Source organism: Rhopalosiphum padi, chromosome 2 (assembly GCF_020882245.1).
Source record: "Rhopalosiphum padi isolate XX-2018 chromosome 2, ASM2088224v1, whole genome shotgun sequence".
In the NCBI taxonomy this organism is placed as follows: Eukaryota; Metazoa; Arthropoda; class Insecta; order Hemiptera; family Aphididae; genus Rhopalosiphum; species Rhopalosiphum padi.
The window spans coordinates 82,297,792-82,324,022 of record NC_083598.1 but is presented as its reverse complement, the minus strand read 5'-3'; the positions used below and the strand labels follow the sequence as shown (position 1 = coordinate 82,324,022).

Sequence of the window (26,231 nt, the reverse complement as noted above, 5' to 3'; positions counted from 1 at the left end):
TTATTTTAAATAGCCTAGGCACATAGCTTATGTTGGAGACTTCCATCAAGCAAGTTATTAATACTTATTTGAAATATTAAATTTTAAAAACGACTATTGCTTGCTTGAAAATTAAAATATTGTAAAAACCAATGGGCACAGTTACATAGTGTTTTTACATCTAAATTAGTATAATCTTAAGTCATAATAATATGTATTTTTTTCTTTTAATGCATAAAATTATATATATTATGCAACTGTATACAAGTAGGTACTCATTAATTAAATAGTGTAATATGATTTATTTTCTTGTATTTTTATTCTGATAATTGTTTTTAAAATATACAATTTTAAAAATATTTCATTTGTAATAATCAATGTTAAAATAGGTACAATCATTTTAAACTGAAATACACCCTCTGTTTTTAATGTTATCTCAGAAGTATATAATAAGACATAGTATTTCAATAGACATTTGACTAGATAAGAATAATTTTACCATATGGAAACTGTAAAATATATCTAAACGAATTATATTTAGAAACCTAAATATATTACTAATCAAGTTGAAAACAGTGACAAATTAAAGTATATTTATACCTTTTGCTTCCAAATTTACTGATTTTTCATAAAATATAAGACATTTTTAAAGCTATTTAGTACATCAATACCGTATCGCATGAAAAATGTATTGATTTAATGATTCAATAAAATTGAATGAATAAATTACAAGCTATTAAATTATGTTTAAGAGACCATTAGTCCATCATTAATTCATTAAATGTTTATTGATCATTCGTGCGAAATGCTGCTGCTAATTATTTACAAATAGTGAAGTGTATAATATGATTTAGGAACAATCGATTACGATAGATTACATAAGAAACATTTTTTACTTTTTAACTAGCTAATAGCCATCATACCCAATACCTACTTATTAGTTTTAATCGAAACCAGATTTGAATTCTTTTTTTATATATATCGATTAATCATATTATAAGTATAAAATTAACTAAAATAAATAACTTATTGTGATGTAAGCAAATTATAATACATTTTTAAAGATAGTCCTTAATTAATATAACACGGTAATGACATAAAACAATATCTTATTATCATATCAAATACATTTGTTTGTATGCACTAATAGTTAATACTTTAAATATTTAATAAAATAAATAAATAAAAACATTTCAACACAAAGCCACATGTATTCAAATAAATAATATGCGAATATAGATTAATGTATATGAATCGATTTAGGTATTGTAATTAATTTCCCTTGAGGAAAACAGTAATCTTTGGGATATTAAACACAATGAATTATACAGATCAAATAAATGTTAGTAAAAAAATGATAATTTTATTCTTTAATACTTTTTAATATTTTAAAGTAAACATCGCATGTTTTAGATTAGATAAATATTAGATGTTTCCGTGTCCCACCAGTCAAAGACTTATTAGTTTCAATAAAAAAAAATAATAGGATAGTAAATAACTGCTATACTGTACAGATATCTGTGTACCTGATTATTGAGTAGGTCACTGTAATGGTTGTGTTAAATTTGAATTCAATTATCAGTCATTGCATACGATAAACGACTCTGAGCGGAAACCATCCATTAACATATATTATATTAATTAATTAATTTTTTTTTATATATTTGAGTAAAATACGAGTACATTAATTTTTGCGAAAAATTCGAATTTAATATTTTATTAATTATTATAAATTATAAATTACAATTATAGCATATAATATAATATTTATTAACTTTTGAGTCAATACCAATTTACCGTGGAAGGGTATGATTAGGTTTGTGGTATGAATAGATACCTTAAAGTTAATTTAAATGTTTTGAAAATTTCTTATATTAAAATATAATATAAATAAAATATTTAAGTCCTCGCAGATATTTTTATATTACAAAAAATAATATAATATTAAAATCATTACCTATTTTTAATTTATAAATATAGTGCAATTCTTCGAATTTGAATTTCAAATTTCAATAAAAAAAAAATAATAATAATACAAGTTGAGATTACATATATTTTCAATTTTTTAGGATATCAGTAAGCTCTACTTATGAGAAACCTCTTATTAAATTTTCAAACCTTAGCTATATAAATTGAATATATTAAATATTAAATCATAGATTTATAACTACAAAATAGTATAGGTATTAGGTAATAATTTCATGATTTTGACGAATATTGAACTTCAATTACTTGCAAAAAAATGTTTAACCTGCATGTATTTTGATAAAAATATCATTACCATATTAATATTATTTGCTTCAAGAAAAATTTACAAGGATTTTGTATTACACTTATTTCAACATTTTTTATTCACAAACCGAAATTTTATTGTGCGAATATATAAATTAAAAAAAGTACTATAAAATAACAGAAAAAAAATTACCAACTTCAATATTTTAATATATTAATAGCTAATGAGGTTATTATAATTTGTCCGGCTGCACTTGACAGTTAGAAAATAACGTTTGTGTGATATAATTGTATGCATCTAATTAGTTATTAGTTAAAAATAAAAATTTACATGCAATAATATCTAACAAAATGACAAAATAATAAGTAATAATTGTATTATTTTGTGAATAGTTGAAATTAATATTTATGTTTAGTTTTGATTGGAATGATGCCATGGTATTCGTAAAATGTAAACACATTAGGCCATAATATGATCTTATAGGCGCTTGCTACCTAACCCGACACACTGGATAGCTGATCGTCGTAGTACAATTAATGCACTTATATGGTGAATCTGTATTACGCCACATCATATTAGTGTTCGGTGATCGGGTATTATGTTAGTTTGTAGTGTGAATAACTAAAATAAAAATTTACTGAAAAAGTTGGCTTATCCAAATCGAAAATATTCAATATTATTTCCAAATTATTTGAGTGAATTGTGGAAAAATATTTTTTTAGCGAAGTTGATTTCTTGATTGTTTTTCAGAATATGTCATCTCTTAAGTTAATATTTATTCTAACAATATTGAGAAGTGTATTCTGATATAAGTTTTTTTTATGAAATTGTTAAATAACTAGTTTAATAATGGTTTATCTGAAAGGATAAGGTATTTGTAACATCTAGGCCAAACACAAAGTTTTTCAAATACTTAATTAAAAATTATTACGAATTGTATTTATTATAATAAAATAATACAAAAAATTTTATTTTAAATAATAGATACTCAATATTTGTTTTAACTTAAAATGTTTGTGTTACTTCTACATTTTTACATTCTATAGATACCGTGAATATCACGTGAAAAGAAAAACAATTAAACATAAGTTAAGTATTTTTTTTCACAGATAATTTAACAATTAAAAAACAATAATTATTATATTCGATGTTTGTTTTTACATTAAAATATATATAATATATATGTATAAAATTATAACTAAAACTAATATTATGGAGCATTATTAATGTTATTAATAAATTAATATTAATTATTAAAACATGTGCGGACCAGCTCTAACTCTTGTAAACCACGGAAGAACCTCGAGCTTGGCAGGGTAATTACGCAACCATTTCCTGCCTTTAATGAGTTGTGAATTTGGATGATTTTCATCTCTCCAAATTCCCGAAGGTAAGTAAATATCTCGGGACTTAGCACCTTGAACAATGACCGGAGCCACAAGGATATTTTCGCCCAACAGAAATTCTATAAAATGTAAATTATAAAATAAATTATTGATTCAAAACTAAAATGTAGTTGCTTAAAACTGAAATATATTTACTTACCGTCAGCAATTGCTTGTGCAACTGGATCTGTAGGGTCGATCCACCAAATCGGAGGATTTAACGGAGTACCCTTACCTACACTACTTCTCATCAGTTCAATAATGGTGTCTGTATAATTAGCACGCAAATTCATTAAATTTCTGCATATATCTACTGTCTATAAAAACAAGAGATTCAGGTGTTATACAAATTTAGTAGTTTAGTTTGGTTAATGATTATTTTTGTCAATAATTAAATGGTCAACCATAATAACCTGTTGATCAAAATCCCAAGGTGTGTACGAAAACTGTACAACTGGCATGAATACATTTGCTTGCATCCACCTAATATACATTTCTTTGGAAGGTGGTAAGTTATCGTATCCGTTTCCACCAATCATATCAGGTAAGACAAACGGATATCCGATCATATTCAATTGTATCAGAGATGTTATTAATGTCGGAAGTCCAAGTTCAAAATCCCACCGAGAATTACGATCCATCATTCTTAAAAGACGACCAAATTCTTGACTTCTTCTGGATGCTCTGTATTCAATACCATTACCAAAAGATGAAATAGTTTTAAGATATGCGTTTACGATGTTGTCGGGGTAGTAAGTCAAATCACTATCGTAAAATACTGGAAGCTGCGGACTCCTACATAAAACAAAAATATAATATTTTTATTAATATTTTTCTGTGTTTGATAAAAGAAAGAAATTAATCATTACATATTTTAAACAAATGTATGTTTTTATATTAAAAATCTGTATATTCATTTTTTTAGACTGTGCCTATATAAATATATATAAATATATTTTAAATTTTAAATCGTTTTCGTTGTAATAGGTACAGTATTTAATATAAACTATGAATATACTATAATAAAGAAGTTTAAGTACATAAGTATAGCATTGTATGCTATAGTTTAGATGAATCTGTGTTTATTTATGTTAATAAAAAAGACTCAAACTAAAAGTTCAATAATACGTTTTAAATAATGTTTAGTCTTAAAGTGTTCACATCTAGCTATAGGTACTAACCGTAAATTACACCTTAATATTAAATTGGTAAATAAATTATTGATAAGTAATTACCAACTGCTTTCTCCCGCGTCAAACTTAAGTGTATCAATTCCAGATGTTGCAAGTAAATTACGAAGAGCATTAGACCACCATGCAGCTGCTTCAGGGTTTGTGAAGTCTACATAAGATCCATCTCCATTCCACCATGTAGTATTTACTGTGTTTGATGTACTTTTCACAAAATATCCCTTGGCTTTGGCGCTATTATGACAAGGGCATTCCAAATTTACAAACGGATGTGTCCACAAAGAAGTCTTGAAACCATTAAATCCTATAAAGTAATTAAACATATAACAGTTAATCGGATATTCGGTTAGAAAATATAAAATGCTGCAAACAGGAAGATACTTCTAGAGCAGTGGTTCTCAAACTTTTTTTTTACGTACCACTTAGGTATATTATCAATCAATCGCGTACCACTAATAACTAAATATAGAACGATCCAAATTCCAAATTGTACAATTACACACATTACATTTATTTTAAATAATAAGGCAGTAAAATACTACATTTAGTACAACTTCAGTATAATAATATTTGTATTTATTAGTTTTTTAAAATAAGATATAAATTAAATAATTGAATGGGTTTATTATCCAAAAACGGCCTTCCACAATTTGAGAACTGCTGTTCTAGAGAATAGTCTTACAAGGATTTTTTGAAGCTCAGAATAGGAATTATATATTTATATTAGTATATTACTAATAAACTAATAATTAATATTATTTAATAGCATTATTTCCTATAAAATTTACATATTTAAATTTTATACGATCGAAAAATAAAGATTTTCAATATATCTATTTGAATACACTTAATTCATTAATATATTATATAATATGTATAATGTATATTATATATGAATGTATAGAGATATATTAAATATGTATGAATTTACGTTTTTATAAAAAATTAATATCGCCATAAAATTTGTAATACAAAATATAATAAATTATGGGTACAGTTGTAAAAATATGCAATTTTAGATTATAATACTAAATTTAAATTTGTAATATCAATTTTAGAGATCGACAGATATTTTATTTATTTATAAGAAATATTTGTAATATCTATTATATCGCTATACAACAGTTTATTGTACATCTATAATACAAGTACCAATATTATAAATTAATCCAATTTTAATAATACATTTTTTAATACTTACTTAATTTTTCAACAAGTCTTTTTATATTCTTAAATCTAGATGTATTAAATTCTGCACTACCATAGCAAGTCTCCCATTTGTCATCAATTTCAAATGTACCTCTAGGAAATCCATGATCGATTATTTCTCGAGCAAACTTTTTTACAGTTAACGTGTCAACATCAGCTTTATATCTTGCCCATGTGGACCAAATTGGATACTTTATAACGTATGGATCAGGTATAGATGTAGGCATACCTAGGAAATCTTTAATAGCACTTTCGTGCGCTACTCGAGCGTTTTTGTATTTGCATACTTGGTATTGCATACTATTTCTATCTTTTCTATATGGAGCAACAACTTTAGCTGTAAAACACATTTTACCCGGTCGTGCACCATTTATATCTACAAATAGAGGAACCGACTCGTCAATATGAATATAATATCCGTCAGAATTGAAAAAATAAGACTCGACGACCTAAAATGAAAAAAAATATTTATATAAATGTATAATTATATTAAATTCGTCAGATTTTTTTTAAAAATAAATATATAATAAAATTTAAAAGTAAAAATTAATTTATCTTGTGATATCTTATTCATTTATTTTGAATATATAATATTTATTTTTTGTTAGAATTTCTCAATTGATAAAATATCATCAAATTATGACTTAAAATTTAGTTAAAATACAAAATTTCTTTAACAATACGTTTAGATTTACGCGCAAACAAGCATTGTCAAATGCTAACTAAAATATTGGCCAAATTGTATACTGAAGCCTTAGGTTTCATAAAATAAACTTTAATAATTATTTCGATACTCACTGCTTGGCTGCCTAATTCTCTAGTCAAATATGGTGTATCCGTCCAATTAAGTTTGTTTAATGGCCAATGTTGAAAAGTCGTTTCGGCACCACCATACCACGAGCTGTTTCCCATATCGACACAAAATTGCAAGACATCGTTCATCGATTGAGCTATTTGCTCGTAATTCTTACATTCTGGTTTTTCTGATTGTGAAAAGTAACGCAAATAATGTCCATTATCTTTTTTCTTTGGTGTGCAAACACTTAGATCTTTATTAATACAATCTTCATAGAAGTTTAGCTGGAGGCTCTTTTCGGTGGTTATTTCTAAAATTGATAAATAATAAATAACACGTATTGAATAAACACATTAAAGAATTAATTATTACAGTTAAATGTTATTTATTGTAATTTATAATAATATATAGTAATTACTTCCATGTTCCCCTTTCAATTTGTTCTCATTATCTAAGAACAAAACAATATTCTTTGACGCCAAACATGCTGACGAAAATGCCAATGTAATCAAATAGAAAACTAAAAATCAAAAAATTAAAAATTTTATTATAATCGTATATACCTACTCGTACAGTATAATATCTCATTGATTTGAATTATTCAAGTCTCTAGGAGATGTTCAACTCCTCTCCACCCCCCTAATGCCTTTCTTCGCATCTAAGTCATTATCAGCCATTCTTTTTTATAAAATTAAAAGAAAGTTTACTTCTGCAAAACTTCCGAAGTATAATAATGTATGATCGAAAAACTTCAATTATAATCACCTTTCATATTATACCTATTTAAAAATAAATATAAACATAGGTACTTACCTAATATCTACTCTTTTTAAATACTATTTTTTTTTCATAACCTCCTCGTATTCTTATGTTAAACGCACTAATAATAAGTATTATTATAGTATTGAATAAATAGCAACTTACTATAGAAATTCAATTATTTTCAAACTTCTATAATCAATAGATCATTAGTAAGTATAAGTAATAGTCGTAATAGAAAATATAGTTATAATATTCACAATAATTCTTAAAGTCATATATAATCTAAAACTTTTAGTTTATATAAAAAAAAAAATGTTATTTTAAATTTAATACCTACATAGTTGTACAAAATAAAATCATGCATACAATCATTAAGTCTAATTTTCAAATAATAATGCTTATAAAATGTATAATTACCCAAGAAATTAGACATATTTCTCCGTTTGAATAGCAACGTAATGATGTATAAAATCACTGGCTATTGACTATAATATTAGGTAGCTGCTATAGTACTTGCACTTCCTAGCGTTGTATTTTATAGTCAATTTTTTTTGTGATAAGTAGGTTTTCAAAGTTTGAATGGCATTTTTTTATAATACTTACGTCATTGACCATTGTAGATTTGATTGCTATATCATTCAATAATATTTTAATATTGAAGTATTTTGTTTGTTCATGTTATTAAACATGAATACAATTAAAATGTTTTTTTTTTTTTAAATCGTTATTTACATTAAATAAGCTAAGTAGGTAGTCTTCCTACTTTAAATGCACTTGACTGTAAAATGAAAACTAATGGACAGGAAATAGTGACTATGCATTCGTTTTGCCTCACCTACTTCAATACACACGGCTATATTATACCTAATGTTAAACTGTTTTATAATATGCATATTCCTAGCTATTATTATTTCAATTTTGACCCAATGATAAATGATGACATTCGAAAAATAACAATACTATGCGCATTCTATAAAATGACTTCATTGTTTATGATTTTTATTAGTTTAATTACCTATTTGATATTAAATAGTTTTTATTGTTTATTATTATTAATTTTCATTAAAGGTAAGTATATAGGTATCTAAATAAAGGTATAAGTAAATATGAGTAATACTTTAAAATTAAATTAATTAATAATTGGAATAGAATATAATTCACTAGTTTAGAAGTCTTAAGTAGTTATCTGCATAAATTACAAATTACGTCAAAATAAGTCGCGGGTACAATATTATCATGGATATCTATAATACAGGTACTTATATAGAAAACTTGATACATAAGGTTTCACATATGAATAAATAACATCAAACATCAAACCTAAAAGTCTAAAAGTTGGCGGTTTTATCTATAAGTACCTAAAGTTTAAAAGTGGACAAAATTAAATATTTAATGAAAAATATTGATTATTTTAGTTATTTTTTTGTTAGTTACCTATACCTATTATTGATGATATTTTATGTATAACATATACAAAATAAAATAACTGATAGTGAATAAACATATCTAGTTAAATTGTTTATTAATTTAAATTTACGCCAAATGGTTCGAGTACAGAAGTAATATGTAAGATATACATACAGTTTGTACTGTTTGTAGTTCATATGAGTGTGATAAAAATACAATACCTATACAATTAAGATACAACTAACAATTGTAAATATCATAGTATACTTAGTTATAAGATAATTTTAATTAAATTTGATCATAGGTCAATTATTATAATATTAATATAAGAAGTAGAAATAACACTTAGATATCAGTTTATAGGGTACACATAAAACATGTCCAGTAATTAAATGATGCAGTGCAAAAGATCAAGAAGAAGAAAAGTTTTTTAAATATTAGAAATATAAATAAATAGTATCAGGAAGACTCAATATAAAATATAATAGTTTCATGGGGAGTGCAAAAAGCAAAAAAATGACCATGTTTCCTCTACATTTTAGGTACCTAATTCACCAAGAACAGTTATGATAATAATTATATTTAACTTCTGGCTGTAAATTTTTTCTCAAAATATTAAACAATTTTATGATGAGTAAAAATTATTTTTGTGAAAATCATTACTAAAAAAAAACCATGTAATTAAAATAAAATAAATACATTTATATTTTTACAATTAACAGATTTGGTACATAATTGTTAAATTAAAAATGTATATTTTAACGAAGAACTAAAAACAAAAGTTATAAGAATTAATATGTAATTCAGTCAATATAATAAAATAAGTGTTTAGAAACCGGTTTCCCAAGTAATCTTTTGTTGTTGTTCTCGCAAGGTATAGCACACTATTTTATCACCTGGATTTAGTCTAATATTTGTATCTTCTAACCGTATCCCACATTCCATATTTGTCTTGATTGTGGCTACTTCATCTTTTAGATGTCTCATGGATGATAATTTACCTATTAATTACAAATGTTTTAATATTGTTATTCAATTGATGTTAATTAAAAATGAATGTATTAACCTCTATAAAGAACTGTATCATAATCACGGATAACTTTAAAAAGTGCTGCTTTTTTCAGTGTACCACTTGTGCATCTACATCCGGCAACTGGGATTTTTTTCTTATTTTCATTAATTAAAAATTCTTGTATTACATTGGCTTCCCCTATTTAAATATTTAAACAATAATAATTAGCTATTATATAAAAACATTTATGTTATAAGGATTATATGAATCAATTATATACCTTGTATATCCTCAACTTCAACTGGAGGTAAGCAATTATTCATTTCTTCTTTTATATCATCTACTAGTTTGTAGATTATATTATGTTGTTTAATAGTAATACCGTTTTGTTTAGCATTTTCTTCTGCGTCTTTTAATGAATCAACATTAAAAGCATACACTATAGCTAAAATAAAAACAAAATAAATTAAATTCCATATTAAACATGTATTATACTAAGAGAACGTGACATACTCATTATACAGTAAATTTAAATTTTATATTAACTGTTAATAATGTTACAATTGTATTATTTTTAATATTAGAATAAGTTAACTCCATAATTGAATTATTATTGAATTTCTAATAATAACAACATGATTTGCTTTTAGCTATTTTTAATATTTTAAAAAAAGTTTTCTTACAATGCAATAAAAATAACCAACACAAAAACAGAGAATATGTTTTAATATATTTTTAGATTACCATAGGTCTATTTATGCTATACTCTATTCCAAATAGGTATGGTAAGACTCGTGCCACCGCAGGAATGTTCGGACCACTGTAATTGGCAACAGTGGTTGGTGTGTATCATTATTCATTGTATGATACTGTGATGAATAGTGTTTTTCAACAAAGTTCTTTGGAATAGAGTATAGTATAAAACTGTGTTATTTTTGACAAATGTAAATTTACAGTACAAGTTGTATATTCTAAAATAGATATAATGGGTGTCATGTCATCCTAGTATACATTTATATGTATAATTGAAAAAATCTTTCTATTTTATAATTGAACTTCTTTAATTGTATTTACCTTTGAAAGCATCAGCATACTCAATATCAGTAACACATACGTTACCTACACCATAATGAATAATATCTAATTTGCATTGGTTACTTTCATAAGTTTCTAATACGTCTAAGATTGCCTCAACAGACCCGATAACATCTCCTAAATCACGAACAAGTACATGGTACATAAAAGCATTACAATTTATAGTTAAAATAGTTTGAATTACCTTTCACCACAACATTTAAACAGATTTCGTCATCAGTGGCATTTTTTCTATTTTCTAATTGCTTCTCTTGATACACTGCGCTGAATCGTTTTCTTCTGAAAATACCACCCCTTTTTTTTTCTGCCAGATGGCTTTGATATTCCTAATAAATCATACAAGTCTATTTTAATCACTTTTACTTATTGAAAAATATTGTTAAATACAAAAATGATCAATAAAAATGGTATTACTTATAATATAAATACTATTATATATTCATTATCAGTTATCACTACTTATTATCCAAAATAAAAACAGTTATACAAGATTTTATATTCTCAAACTCATACTAACATTTTAGTATACTAATATGAAAATAAAAATAAAATTTTTGTATCATATTTATTAGTGTTACATTCTGTTTATGTTAAAAAATTTCCTCCACACTAACCAGTTTTTAATGGTCAGACAAGTATAGAATATAATTCAGTAAAATGTCTATTTTTTATATGCTGTTAACTAGTTTTAAAATTAATTTTTTAACTTAAAAATATAAGCCAACCACTAAATTGTATTAGATATATCATATTAAATTGTTTTTGTGTATGAATTTAAAAAGTATATTTTATATGCGTTATTTTACACAATTAGCTCAAACTATATGAGCCTAATAATGTAATTTTAATAAATTTGTAAAATTTAATTTAAATAATAAAAAAGGACAATATTAAATCAGATAATTTTTATGTTTACCTTATTATGCTCTTCTAGTTTTGTTGAAATATAAATACTATCTTCATTTTGTTTTTGTTCAACAGATTTAGATATTCGGTAATCAATTACTTCCCGTGCACGTTTCTGCACAATAATAATAATTTTGATAGTTATTTTAAATTATTGAATAACTAATTTATGTGAAATAAGGGAACTGATTTTAAGATCATTACATCAGAAGAAACTTGTAAAAATTCTTGTCCAGCTTGAGGTAAGTTTTTCCAACCAATTAATTGAATTGCATCAGATGGATTAGCTTCTCGGAGAACATTGTTTTGATGATCCATCATTGTTCGTACTTTTCCCCAGGTGTTGCCAGCTACAAGTATACTATTATTTAATAATTTTCCACGTTGAACAAGAACTGTAGCCAATTTTCTAAAAAAAAAAATAAGTAAATATTTAAAATTAAAATTTAATGTATTAAAATAATTAGAAGTATTTTTAGAAATCAATTAGAGCAACTAAAAATGTACTACTCTTAACATTAAATTTAACTTAGCTGTAATAAAAATAAAATAATTATTAATTAATAACGCCAAAATAAAAATTTGTAAAACAAGAACAAATAAAAAAATAATTAAATAAATAGAAATTTATGTTAGTAAGATAATTTTTATATTATTTAAAATAAAATGACAAAACACATATTACTTAACAATTTTAATTAAAGTAAAATTGTTATATTAGGATAATGTGCACTAATACACTAAACAAATAATTAAAACATTATTTATTAGTTATTGAGCGTGGATATATAAAATAAATTTAATATTTAAATAACATTAACTTAGATATTTATAAATATCCTACTCATGTATATGTATATAATATATTATATGATATACTTCATTCCTACAGAGAATATTGGAAAAAAAATAATACCTAAAAGCAGTAAAAGCACTGCAGTAGAAACAATAAAACTATATAATAAATTAATAACACTATATATTATATAGTATGTATTACAAAAATTAGTCCAAAAGTAAGTTTTCCCATTTTTTTTTATTAAATAGGTAATAACTAATAAGTAACCCTGGAAATTAGCAGTTTTAAAACCGTATTCAATTGTAAAACATTAGCTATTATTAATTTTTAACTAAAAAAAAAAATAAAATGCATGTTACAGTAGCAGTTCAATAATAGTTTTAAAAAAATGGTGAGTCTATTGGATAGAATTGGTTTTAAGAAAAAAAAAAGAAAAACTTATTTTTAGACTATCACTTGTACATCGATAATACATTAACATTTATGATTTGTCTATAAGAAATTAATTACTACCCTTATTTATTTTTAAATTATTAAGTTAAGTTGTTTAATTAATATATTATAGTAAAATATATTTGTGTTAACTAACCCTTTTTGATTATCAAGTTTTGATTCTATTATTACACCTTCTGCCGGAGGATTAGGATCAGCACGTAAATCTAATATTTCAGCTTGAGTTAAAATTGATTCAATCAAACCGTCGAAATTGGTTCCATGCAAAGCAGATATTTGAACTACTTGTACACTACCACCAAATTCTTCAAGATCCAATCCACCTTGAGTTTGCAACATTTTTTTACAACGTTCCTGCAAAAAAAAATACAAGTAAAAAATGTTCTAAAATGTGTAATTTTTTTAATACATACTATATTTGCAGTCGGTTTGTCTATTTTATTGATTGCCACAATGATGGGAACTAAAACAATTTTAAATACATATTATAATTTTAAATTATACAAAAAATTGTATTATAATTACATATTAAATTTGTATATACCAACAGAATGATAAGTTAGAGGTATAGCATTGTATAGCCATGAGAATTTTGAAGTCATAATATATTATTATATTATATTTTTTAGGATAGATTATCAGTGCATTTTATTTATTTCATGGGTATATGAGATAAGTTTTGGTTGTTGGTACTTGATAGTGATTATTAATTTCAAAAATATACATTTGTATATTAAATTTATTATTTAATTATAATTTGCATGGTTGTTTATTCTGATAAAACACAAACCTTTCGCATGTTTAGCCATTCTAATTGATTCAATAGTTTGCTCCTTGACTCCGTCATCAGCTGCTACTACTAATACAACAATATCTGTTACATGTGCACCTCGACTTCTGATAGTTGCAAAGGCTGCATGTCCAGGTGTATCTAAAAATGTTATTTTTTTTCCATTTTCCAAAACAACTGAAAATAAATTAATTAAAACGTGAACTATCAAATAGTGAATTATTATATTAACATTAAATTATTATTATTACCTGGAAAAGCACCTATATGCTGTGTAATAGCACCAAATTCAGATTTAGCCACAGATGCATTCCTAAGAGTATCTAATAAAGTGGTTTTTCCATGATCTACATGACCCATTATTGTTACAACTGGAGGTCTCGAAATTGTAGAATCATATGGTGCTGGAGGTCTAAAAATAATTGTAAAATATAAAAATTATATTTTTATATTAATAAATTAATAATGGTAACACCTGATGCTTTATATTTAAAATTAAAAATCAATTTAATTTAAAATATTATACCTTTTAATAGCGTCTTTTAAATGTTCATCAGTTGGTTTTTTATTTGTATTAGGATTTGATGTTAAATTAGATTTAAATCCACATTTTTTAACAATTTCACGAAGTATTGAAACATTATCTATTAAACTTGTAGGTTCAAAATACATATGTGAATTTTGACCTAATTCAATTATTTTAAGAATATTATCTGAAATAAAAATGTATAATTAATATTAATCAATGTCAAATATGAAAAATATAACTATAGTACCTAAATTACAATAATTTGAAAATTATATCATAGAACATATTAAGTAAAAAAGTAAATATGTCACAATGTGTTTAATCCCATTAAAAACCTTTTTTTTTTAAATTACTATTTTTGGAATATTTTAACTTAACTATAATATTTAGTTTTAAATGTATACAGCAGTCAGATAAAAATGTACAAGATCAAACACAATGTATGAGAGTTATGAGACATTGTTTATAATAATGTAGTATTGCATAGTTTTTCATCAATACATATAATTTACCTACAGGTATTCCAGTCGCATTTGCCAATTCCAATACTGTCATATTTTTCCAAACATCAATAGTTTTATTTTGTTTTGGTTTTAAATCGATTACAGGTGGGATAATATTTTTCTAAAAATAAAAAAAATCATTAAGTTTGTTATGATAAGTAAATTTCAAGCAAGTAGGCAAGCAAGTAGGTTCAACAATCAAAGGCTTTATTTAAACAGTTTTATAGTAGTAAAATTAATCTTTGTTACTATATTACTAGGATATAACTGTCTTCTAAATGTAACATTAAATACTATCCACTTGTGTTTGTAATAGTATTTAAGAAATGTCTGTTATACAGAAAGAAAATAATTAATGGGAAATTGTACTTTACTTTTTCTTCTTTAGGTTTTCTTTTTTTTCTTAATATGTTTGATGAATATATATTAGCCTTGAATATTTCATTATAACATATTCGCAATTGAGAGCTACGAACCAAGTTACTCAATCTGAAAAAATTGGTTAAATATAAATAAATAAATAACATTTGAAATGAATAAACTCACAAGCTGAACTTCCCGGCAGTGTTGAACATGTTTGTAGTTTATAAAACTGATTTAAAAGTGCAACAAGCTAACTTAAACCAATATCTTATAACTTATGATGATGATAATGATGATAACTATTTAATTTATGCCAGTATAATTTTTATTTGAATTTTTGAAGACGAATCATTTTTAAAACGATCAGATTATTCATAAATAATAATTAGAACATTATTATAAATATGTATATTCATTGCAATAATAAAAAATAATAAATGGTACCTGACGTACGTTTACATCAGGAATCTTAATTCGTGGTTTACATTACTACGTTTATCCCTTTATCAAAATATAGGAGTAAAATCTTTATCAAAACAAGAATGATAAACTACTGATAACATCTAGGTAGCTGACCGATAACAACCACCACGGTATATGTGATAACAATAAACAGTAATATCGGTAATTATTACATGGGCATAAAAACACAGATACCTACCTATTTAGAATACAATTTATTCTATGTATCAATATTCAATAATATAATATCTGCAACCATAATAGCAAAAGAAATGATATCTAATTACTATTTTTATTTTTATTTAATAAATAATACCTATTATTATACTTAATGTTTATATTATATTTTTAAATTATTTAGTATGCTAATAAGTTGCCTATATCGATAATACAATGGGGTACAATTAATAGTCATCATAAAATAAAATCCATTGGTAATCGACATGTTTTTATAAAAAGTTTTATTTTTTTTAGCTTCTCGTAATATTTCTTAATTTTATTCATAAAAATGTATTTTAGTCAGTTAAATATAAGATGCGTTATTATGTTATATGTTAGTCCAGATAGGAATACAGCAAGTAAGTAATTTTAATATAATTTACATTATAATTATGTATTTTCTAGTGTGACAGTAGATTTCCTAATCTTAATTCTTAAAGTATAGGTGCCTACCAATTTTATACTATTTTAGGTTCTGAATAGAGCGATGAATATATATAATGTTATCAGACTGTACGGTTTTTTGTGTCTGTATGTACAATAACTATAGATAGTCGAAAGAATAATTTAATTTTCAACTTTGAGGGTAGTTTTGGAAATCAATTTGGATATAGTTTGTACTACAGAGAGGTAAAAAATTCAAAATTACCAGTATTTTTCAAAATAATCGGGAAAAATAAACAAAAAAGGTTGGCAAGCGAATATCGCTATGCTGTACATTAGGCGTCGAATGGGTCACTGCTATGGATGTGTTAATATTAAATTTGAATTAAAGTACCTACCTAAATGATGTATCATCGCATACAAAGAACAATTCTAAGCGAAGGTCTACCAGCCTATATCACTTTAAGTATATTTCATGATATACCTACCTCTTTGAAATAGCTATTAAAGTTATTTTATTAATGATTAGTATAAATTATAATACTATATTTAGGTATAATGTATCTATACCATACTATATGTCTATATCAGCTTAATCTTAGCTAACTCCAAATGTAATAACATAATATTTCTGTAAATATCATAAAAAGAAAAAAATAGGTTCATAGTATAAATAGATAACATCTTACAATAATCAAATAATATGTCAATGCGTATAGTAAAATTATTGATAATATAATATTATATACATAACATTTTAAAATCCCATGAGACTACGAATAATTTTTTTTATAATAACAAAATATTTTATACTTAATAAATATCGATATTAATAGTTTAAATAATAGTAATTTCTTCCAAATGTTAACTTAAAATATCTATAAAAAAATAATTCTATTATGAATTACTTATGAAGAATCTTTTACTACATTTTTAAAAGTTACTAGTATAAAGAAAAGTTGTTATGCATTTCTAACTACAAAATAATTTGATACCAATTTATTGAGATTTCGACGTACTTCGTATTTTTTTTTTTTTAATATAAACAAAAAAAAATTGTGTTTGTATTTTTATAAAGATGTAACATTAATGATTATGTTTGATCTTAAACTAAATTTTCAAAAATGTCGAGCATACGGATAATTATTTTAATTGATGTTTTAAAAAAAAAAAAAAACTAAAATGTCATGGATATAAGTATAGCTCAAATAGAGTTGAAATATTATCTTAAATAGAAAATTATATATACATTTAGTGAAAACAAGAAATTTTATGCGAATCCAGTATTACTTGACAAAATCGATATTGTTTTTTTGACTTGTAGATACTTGAAATTTTCAACAAATTGTTATTTAATAATTTTTTATATTTGGTATAATTTTAAAAATATTTTTGAACTTTTTGAATCATTTGGAGATAATTCAAATTTTCTATGAATTCAATGATAAAATATACAACTTCTCCGACTTCAACAATGGTTTGATTAATAATTTCATTCATCTTCTCTAAATCTCTTTAAAATAATAAACATTTTTTCACCTTGATAAATAAAAATGTATCAACCCATTTATATTTTTTTTTATCTTCAGTTGAGATTTCAACAGTATAACAATTTCTTTCTTCCTCTTTCGATCATATTGCCTTGTTAAATTTCCTATTTAAGTATTTAGTTGTTTTAAAGATAGTTCTATGTTAAATAATGAAAATTTTGATGAAAATTAAAAATATATTTTAATCTACTTAGGGTATACATATACAGGGTGATTCTTTTATCAAATTACATTCATTATTTCAAAATCTATGAAAGTTTTAAAATATATTTTTTGAATAAATTCTAATCAAGATAAACAACATTTAAAAAAAAAAAATTATATTTTGTATGTTTTTTGAACAACAGCATACATTTTTAATTTCATATTATGAAACAGAATATTTTTCGGAGTATTTCAATACATGAAAATCGAAATTCGAACGAGCAGTTATAACTGTATTAGTATTTAGTTTCGCTACGTGATGTAGTAGAGTAGACCAATATTTTACGGGATATCCCCGTACCACTGCACTTTCCTTTTTTAAATTTAAAAAAATACTTATCACTCATACACTAATCATCCTAATTTCGACTTCTATAAATAGAAACATATATATTCTGAAAAAATAAAAAAATATATATATACATATATATTCTGCGTTATAATATGAAATTAAAAATGTATGTTGTTATTTTAAAAAATTATAACATTAAAAAATATAATTATTTTTTTTAATGTTGTTTTATTTCAAGTGAAAATTATGAAAAAAATATATTTTTAAAAATGTTAATACATTTTCTGTTAATCACTGAATATATTTATAAAATTCTAATAACAGTAACATTATAAACTGTTATCAATTATCAGAAGTATATTTTTCATCGTTGTACCAAATGTAAAACTTTTCTGTACCTACTCATTTGAATCATGAAATCTATTCTGCTCTTATCTTCACTATTGTGCAGATATGTCACTATTTTAGTCACCATGTTCATAGTTTTTCATATTATCACTTTGTATCTAATATTCATTTTCGCCTCTGAATAACTCGTTGAATGTCGAAGGTTATTCGTGAGAAACATAAATTAAAGAATTTCGCAATAATTGCCTTGGTTAATACAGATTCAATTTTTCGTCCTCGGTTACTTGAATTATCCTCATTTTCATGAAATTTAATGCAATGTTTAAAGTTTACTAATATTAAGTACTTATTTTTAAATTGGATATTTAATTTTAAATAAATATTAATATTATACATTTTTTTTCTAATTTTAATCAAAACGTAAAGTTTTTGATTAGTTGATTTTACAGAAAGCCTTGGTATTTCTTTTCATAATATATCATCTCTATTTTATATGTTTACCTCAAGTATATAATATAGTGGTATTCTTAAAAAACTATTTTGATTTTCCAGAATATTATTTTGGCCTTTGGGAATATTATTTAAAAAATTTAAAGTTATTTAATTATATTTTGAAAAAATCTATTTTTTCACTATTTAATATCGTTATTGTTTTTGATTTTATGTTCTCAAGCTAAATTTTTTTTGAAAAAAAATTATAAAACAGAATTATAAATAAATAATTAATTAGTCATCACTTATAAGTATTCAATGTTTAGATAAGTACAAACTCTACGACCAAGTGATTATAGGACTCATATTGTCTGAAGTTATATGTATAGGTCATTTTCTCTCATAATATAAACATTATAAACTTTGAATATGTATTAAGTTATAAGTTAATTTGTTAATAGTTAACTTCTATTTCAAAATTTGTATAGCTATATTAAATTTCATACACAATTATTCTGGCTTATTTACTTTATGGTCCTTATGCAATGTATTCTGCACTTGTAAACAATTAAAAATAATAATATAATTATAAAATAGTGAAAATATGAATTTTTCCAAAAAAGCTAAGTTATGAATAATCAATCTAAAATGTTGGCATATAATAGAATCTAATAATGCGTGATTAAGTTTGGTCGAGTCCAGTAATAAGTAACTTACTCACGGTTTCGCGAAATATTGTCGATATAATTAATAGTCATGATTACAACAAAATAATATGTGCCAACGTGTTTGAAAAAATGAATGGTATTATCTCAATTTGGCAATGATCATTTTGCCAACATTGTGGAAATAAACATTTCAAAATATTTTACAAAGATACATGGAATACGAGTAACAAGTGACTTCATAGAATAATATTGTATCATCACATATTCACATATGAGTATATGACTATTATAATTTATCTATTATAAATGAACGATATTTCTGAAACTTAGTCACGATTATAGTATTTAATTATTTACGAATACAAAAGTAATATAATAATGTGAAGAATTATAATTTTTTTTTTTTTTTTTTTAGATTAAAATGCCATAATTATTTGGTTATAATCGTATCATTATCAATATTATAATTAATATTTTTACATTGATATTAGGTTAGGTATTATCTTAGAAATATTCATAATAGCAATAACCTGTATAACATACAGCGTACAGCGTACATATCAAATTATTACTATGTAATATGTTGCATATGTAATTAGTTCATTATAGTACCAAAATAATTTTTTGTATTTAAATGTTTATGTCAAACAAAATATTTTATATAAACTTATTAAAATAAAATAATTACATGAAGTTGAATTTTCCAGTAGAAATTTATTATCTTACTTTAGTAAGCTTAAACTAGTGTACGGTATTTGGGTAAACATAAACAAATTAGTATGGTTAAATATTATAATACATAAAATATATTTACTTGTATAATATTCTAATTTTATATTATTTAAATTTTAAATAAATACTTGAATTTTTCAATTATAATGTTTGAATTGCATAAAAATTACAGCGTATTCAAATTACTATTCATACCTAACTAAATAGTTACACCTACTTAGACCAACTCAACTACAACACTTTCAATAATTATTCAAACATACATAATACACATTATTATACTTTATGTTTTCGTTAAATTTTTGTTTGATCTGAATTTGTCTTACATTAGGTAAACTTATCGTTCTACACATACGGACATTTATTGTGCATACCTACTTACAACTTTCTTAAATATTTTTCATAATACAGAATTTTTGTTTATACTGTTTATAGCCTATTATTATATAATTAGTGATTTTCTTTTTGAATTGTTGGTAAACTATTTATTTTTTATTTTTATCTCTTTATAAAGTAATGCTGAAGCACTGGCGAGTAAATACAAACTGATACATTGACTCTAAAATAATTTTTTATAAATCATAAATTCATAAAATATTAACTTTATTTTCTTTAAATTTTTAAATATAAATGTATGGATAAATTGGTTTAAATTCTCACCATACATTTGGAATACCATACTTAATATTTTAGTTTGTAATATCCACTCGTATACCACGTTTTAAAATTATGATTATTATGTATTTTTAATAATGACAACTAGTAGTTAAAATTATAGTTTTACCGTGATAATAAAATAAATTTCAGTTTAATAAATTAAAAACTCGTATTGAAAAAACAAGAATTTATTCATATAAATAAGATCTATAATTATGTATTACATATTATTATATACTTGTACTGTATGGCTCGTGTTTTATCATAAGTCTCCAGGGGGTTATTTAGTCATAAAATGTATTTGTACTTGTTTTAATGTTGTAAGAAATTAAAATAGCAATATTATAAATAACAATACCTACCAATAGGTGAAGTAATAAAAATAATTAATCAAACTGGTTAATCATAAAATTGCATTTAGATAATATAGAATTAAGAGTATATATTGGCCGAGAACAAAATTAAAATGCTGATATTAAACAGGACTTTTTTTAATTCTTTAAAATAATTCAAGTATATTGTAATAGAAATGAATTATTATGGCATTGATATTTTAATGGACTTGTAAAAAAATATATATTTTATTTATTCGTAATAATTAAATGATTATTCTGGTTAATGTCATGGAAAAATTATGAAAAATAATATTCCTGCAGCTAGTTTTAAATTTAAAACGATTATTCAGTTTAGAATTTTTGCTTTGATTATTAGTTTTATTATTTTTAAATATTTATTTATTTTAAGTATTTTATTTCAGTATACTATTAACAATACATTACATACAATTTGGAAAAAATATTGAATTAATGCTCTTGTAGACGTTAATAAGTTTATGTTCAATATACGTCGATGAACAGGGTTTATGCTCATTCATTTATGTACTTTAACAACAAATAACAAGTAATAATCTTTTGATGGTTACAATTGGCTTGTTGTAAATTAAAAATAATGTAATAAATTTATTTTAACACTTGAGAATTGCAAGAAAGTATATTTTTTCTTCGTGGTGATTTTTCTGCCTTATGAATTTTTTTTTATTTATAATATTTACTAAAATTAAATTTTTCCATCTCGAACACCTACCTTAATTTATATTCTTTTTCTTTTATTTTAGTTATCTTGTATATAATGTATACTTGACTATCTTAAGTTATTCCTTATTCGTATCTTTTTTTTTCCATAGCACCTGTCATTTGTGCAGCATCACTTCGCACCTACCTCATGATGATACTACCACCCTGACTTCCTGCTCGCGCTCCTTAATTCTGCGTCACTCTTTGGCCTAGAGATTAGCTGGGGGGCATTCTAGCCTGGACTTGAACAGTTATACTAAACATGATTTTATAATACTTCGCAACCAGAATAGTTTTTGAGTCTGGATGAGGGCTGCTCTATTTTAGAGGCTATCTTTGGCGCCTTCAGTGCCCAAACCGGATACTTTTTAAGTACCTATATTGATATTGAGTGTAATACACTTAAATAACTTAAATTCAATGGTTTTTTTTTTTACGAAATTTGATGTATATATTTTGTAATTTTAGTTTAAATATTAATATTGAGTTCATAGTTCATGCTTTAAGTACCTATATACTATATTATATGGCTATCTGTAGAATAAATATTAAAAAATGTATAATAATATATTTTTTAGGGGTTTTTGAAATTACAAGAATATAGACTTTATTGTTAGGAAGATCGAGTACATTGATATAAATTAATATTTTTAATCATTTAAATTTAAGCTAGTTAATTAAATTTAGTTAGTTGTTATAATATATACAATTTACATGTTGACATTTTTGCCTTATTATACTGAACTTTGGTTTAATATATTCATAAAACTAGTTAAGTATTTACAGCGTAATTCGTACATAGGCTTATTTTGATACAAAAATAGTTATACTATGAAAAAAAAATATTCAAATTCATATTATGATTTTCGTGCTTTGAATCCTGATAGGTAATACTAAATGTTTTCAGTATTGTATACATCTTTTATATATGTTTTAAAATAAATGTATCAAAGTTCAAGATAGAATAAATAAAAAAATAAATATTAATATTGATACAATAAATTATACTAAATTTATTATTATATTCCTTGTTTTAATAAAAGTTTTTTTTTGTATTTTATTACTTTACTAGTTATCTTTTTTCGTATACATTTTTTTTACCATCCCTTTATTAGTAAATATAAAAATATAATAATATTTTACATAAGTACTTATGTTTTATAAAAATGTTAAAGTCATTTTATCTAAAAATCAACAATATATGAGGTATCTTATTAGTTATTATAAATAATTATACTAATATTTCGTGTATTATGTTATATAATTTTATGTGTGAAAGGAAGAGATTAAATAAAATATTAGATATTTAATTACTTACTAATTAAATGGTTTGTTTAAAAAAGTAAAATTGTATTAATTTGTTAATCAGCTTTATAACTCAAATAGTTAGTAGTTACTGTCTAAGTTTATCATTGAGTTTTAGATGTTGATAAAAAAAAAAAAACATGCTTTATAAAAAAAAACTGACATGTAGAATCCGGTTAGTATTTGTATTACGTGTCTTTCACAGCTCTCAGGCATGTGCTCAGAATCTTTAATATATCCTTTAGATCTTATTATCGTTTTATTAAATTTAATGAAAACTTCAATTGTAGTTAATAGGCTATTAAATTCTTATAATGTATTTTTTTTTAGGTTTAATTATCATATTCATGGTTTCCCATTATTAATCAAAGAAAAATATTATTTATCAATTATTACAGTAATGTATAGTTCATCAAAAAAATAAAATAAAATACAATTATTATATTTTTTGTATTTTATTTGTTAAATACTTAAATAATAAGTATTAAATAGTATAACATCTAGATAACTAATCTAAATCACTTTAAAATTGCTAAAATAATCGATTTCCATTATATTACATCACCAATTTAATTAATTATATTTAAATTGTTGTGTACATTTTATAATATCGTATTAATTGAAGTAAATATTAATATGTATATATTATATTACTTTTTAATATAACATATATAAATGTCTATTCATTTTACTCTTAATCGCTAGAAAATTGATTATTTATAATACCTAGTTTAATACACTTTTTTAAGTATATTTTATGAATATTATGCACTATTTATTGTACCTAATACCTATTATATATTTAATATTGTGCACCAGATACACATAAATAAATCATAAATGTTTTGAAGAGTCAACTATTAATTAAAAGTACCTTTACAGTATTTTTTTAAAGCGTTAATTGTTGATATAGTAGTTATACAACTGTTAGATAGGTATTCAATGTATGCTAAAAAATAACAAGTATTTCTAGAAGCTAAGTTAGAAAAAATTAGCAATCAAAACACGCGCAAAAAATTCCACTTAATTGGATTTGTACTTGTATTTTTAATTAGAACCTTTGGAATAGCAATAATATTATGAATCAGTTTCATTGGTAAACTAGGATAATAATCTGACATATACATTTTATTCATCATATAATCCACATTCCTTAAGAAATTATTTCAACAAGAAAGACTTCTGTCAACTAGTCAAAACATTTTTAATTAACTGACAATATTCATAATAAGTACCTAGGTATTATATAAATATATATTTATACATTAGGTACATAAAAATATTGTACAACATAATATTATATTTTTATTGATCTAAAACAATTGTTTACATTATCATTAAAACCACAAATACCAAAGATTGGATAAATTTACAAACAAATTAAATTGTATTACCTTCGTTAGTGCAGTGTCTTTAATTATTTTTGTTGTTTTATCGTAATAGTTTTCTTGATTAATCTAAATGTGATTCATAATACATACGCTATGACTTCGATTTTCGCTACTCAACGACATTATAGGTAATACATGTTAGGTTTTTTTCCGGTGGATATAAAAAAATAAAACCACACACGTATATAGTATGTGTATCAAACATTGATGGCTTCTCGTTTCCCGCGGTATACTTTATGAACCTACAGATCGTATTAACATGTGGTTTTGTCCGTTTGTGGAACTGGCCACCACTATCATCGTTCAACCGGAATCTTAAAAAACTTCTAACTTGTTGTCACCAAGTGTCAATTAATGTGTATAGTAACTATTTTTAAATTAATTGATACGTTTTTGTAGTCCTATATAATTACTATTAATTCTACTCACAATAATTAAAATAGCCAAAATATTTAATTTATACTATAGTAAATAATTATAATATTATACTTGTATAAACAAAGTTAAGGGTTTGTTGAATTGAATAAATATAAAAATACATCGTCGGGCTACCTGTTAAATTTATATTTGTTATATTTGTTATATTCATATTTTTATGATTAATTGTGTATTAATAAGCTTATTTAAAAATTTATCTTATTATAGAAATGATAAATATATAAAACATCAATGTAAAATATTAATTGTTATGTATACATATGAAAAAAGCATTTTCAATAAATTATTACTCAGAATTTTTTCTTGCTTATACAATATATTCTTATCCTAAATGTTGTTATTCATATAATTCGTTCATACTTATATATATTGATTTGAGAGCAGTACAAACATAATATTATTCTATAATGTCTAGTTATATCATTAGTTGTGGTTTGTAGATTATTATAGAGGAAAATGTTAACGAAACGGGCGTTATCAAAGGCCTGATTGGTCAGTGCTTGTAAGTAAAATTACCTTGAGTTGTCATAATTTCCACTAAAATCCTTGTGCGTTGGTATTTTATTAGTTAAATGTATCGTTGTTACACATTAGATAGTCACCATGTGTATCGTATTCAAATGGGCAGTGTTAGGTAAGTATAAGATAATACAAACAAGGGAAGG

At 23.7% G+C, this 26,231-nt stretch overlaps 2 protein-coding genes across 5 annotated transcripts; both read right to left on the bottom strand.

Annotated features, from left to right (window-relative positions):
• Window positions 1-3,290: 3,290 nt before the first annotated feature.
• On the bottom strand, window positions 3,291-8,311 carry LOC132921922 (myogenesis-regulating glycosidase-like). 2 transcript variants are annotated; one of them, XM_060985168.1, is made up of 9 exons: window positions 8,158-8,311; window positions 7,972-8,076; window positions 7,211-7,312; window positions 6,795-7,102; window positions 5,989-6,445; window positions 4,833-5,091; window positions 4,011-4,392; window positions 3,758-3,914; window positions 3,291-3,677 (listed from the first exon to the last, which is right to left on the bottom strand). In XM_060985168.1, exons 2-9 carry the CDS (start codon window positions 7,985-7,987, stop codon window positions 3,466-3,468), a joined length of 1,893 nt encoding a protein of 630 aa, XP_060841151.1. In that variant the 5' UTR covers window positions 7,988-8,076; window positions 8,158-8,311; the 3' UTR covers window positions 3,291-3,465. The 2 variants fall into 2 exon arrangements, with proteins under 2 accessions (XP_060841151.1, XP_060841150.1); XM_060985167.1 differs by having other exon boundaries at window positions 7,972-8,311.
• Window positions 8,312-9,648: 1,337 nt separating this feature from the next.
• LOC132921987 (translation initiation factor IF-2, mitochondrial) lies at window positions 9,649-15,917 on the bottom strand. 3 transcript variants are annotated; one of them, XM_060985259.1, is made up of 16 exons: window positions 15,856-15,917; window positions 15,595-15,710; window positions 15,423-15,537; window positions 15,058-15,169; window positions 14,543-14,729; window positions 14,268-14,428; window positions 14,017-14,193; window positions 13,640-13,689; window positions 13,363-13,580; window positions 12,179-12,383; window positions 11,985-12,089; window positions 11,253-11,394; window positions 11,048-11,185; window positions 10,254-10,418; window positions 10,028-10,171; window positions 9,649-9,962 (listed from the first exon to the last, which is right to left on the bottom strand). In XM_060985259.1, the coding sequence occupies exons 2-16, from the start codon at window positions 15,621-15,623 to the stop codon at window positions 9,790-9,792; spliced, it is 2,121 nt and encodes a 706-aa protein (XP_060841242.1). In that variant the 5' UTR covers window positions 15,624-15,710; window positions 15,856-15,917; the 3' UTR covers window positions 9,649-9,789. The 3 variants fall into 3 exon arrangements, with proteins under 3 accessions (XP_060841242.1, XP_060841243.1, XP_060841245.1); XM_060985260.1 differs by having other exon boundaries at window positions 15,865-15,901; XM_060985262.1 differs by lacking the exons at window positions 15,423-15,537; window positions 15,595-15,710; window positions 15,856-15,917 and having other exon boundaries at window positions 15,062-15,169.
• Between the last annotated feature and the right edge of the window lie 10,314 nt (window positions 15,918-26,231).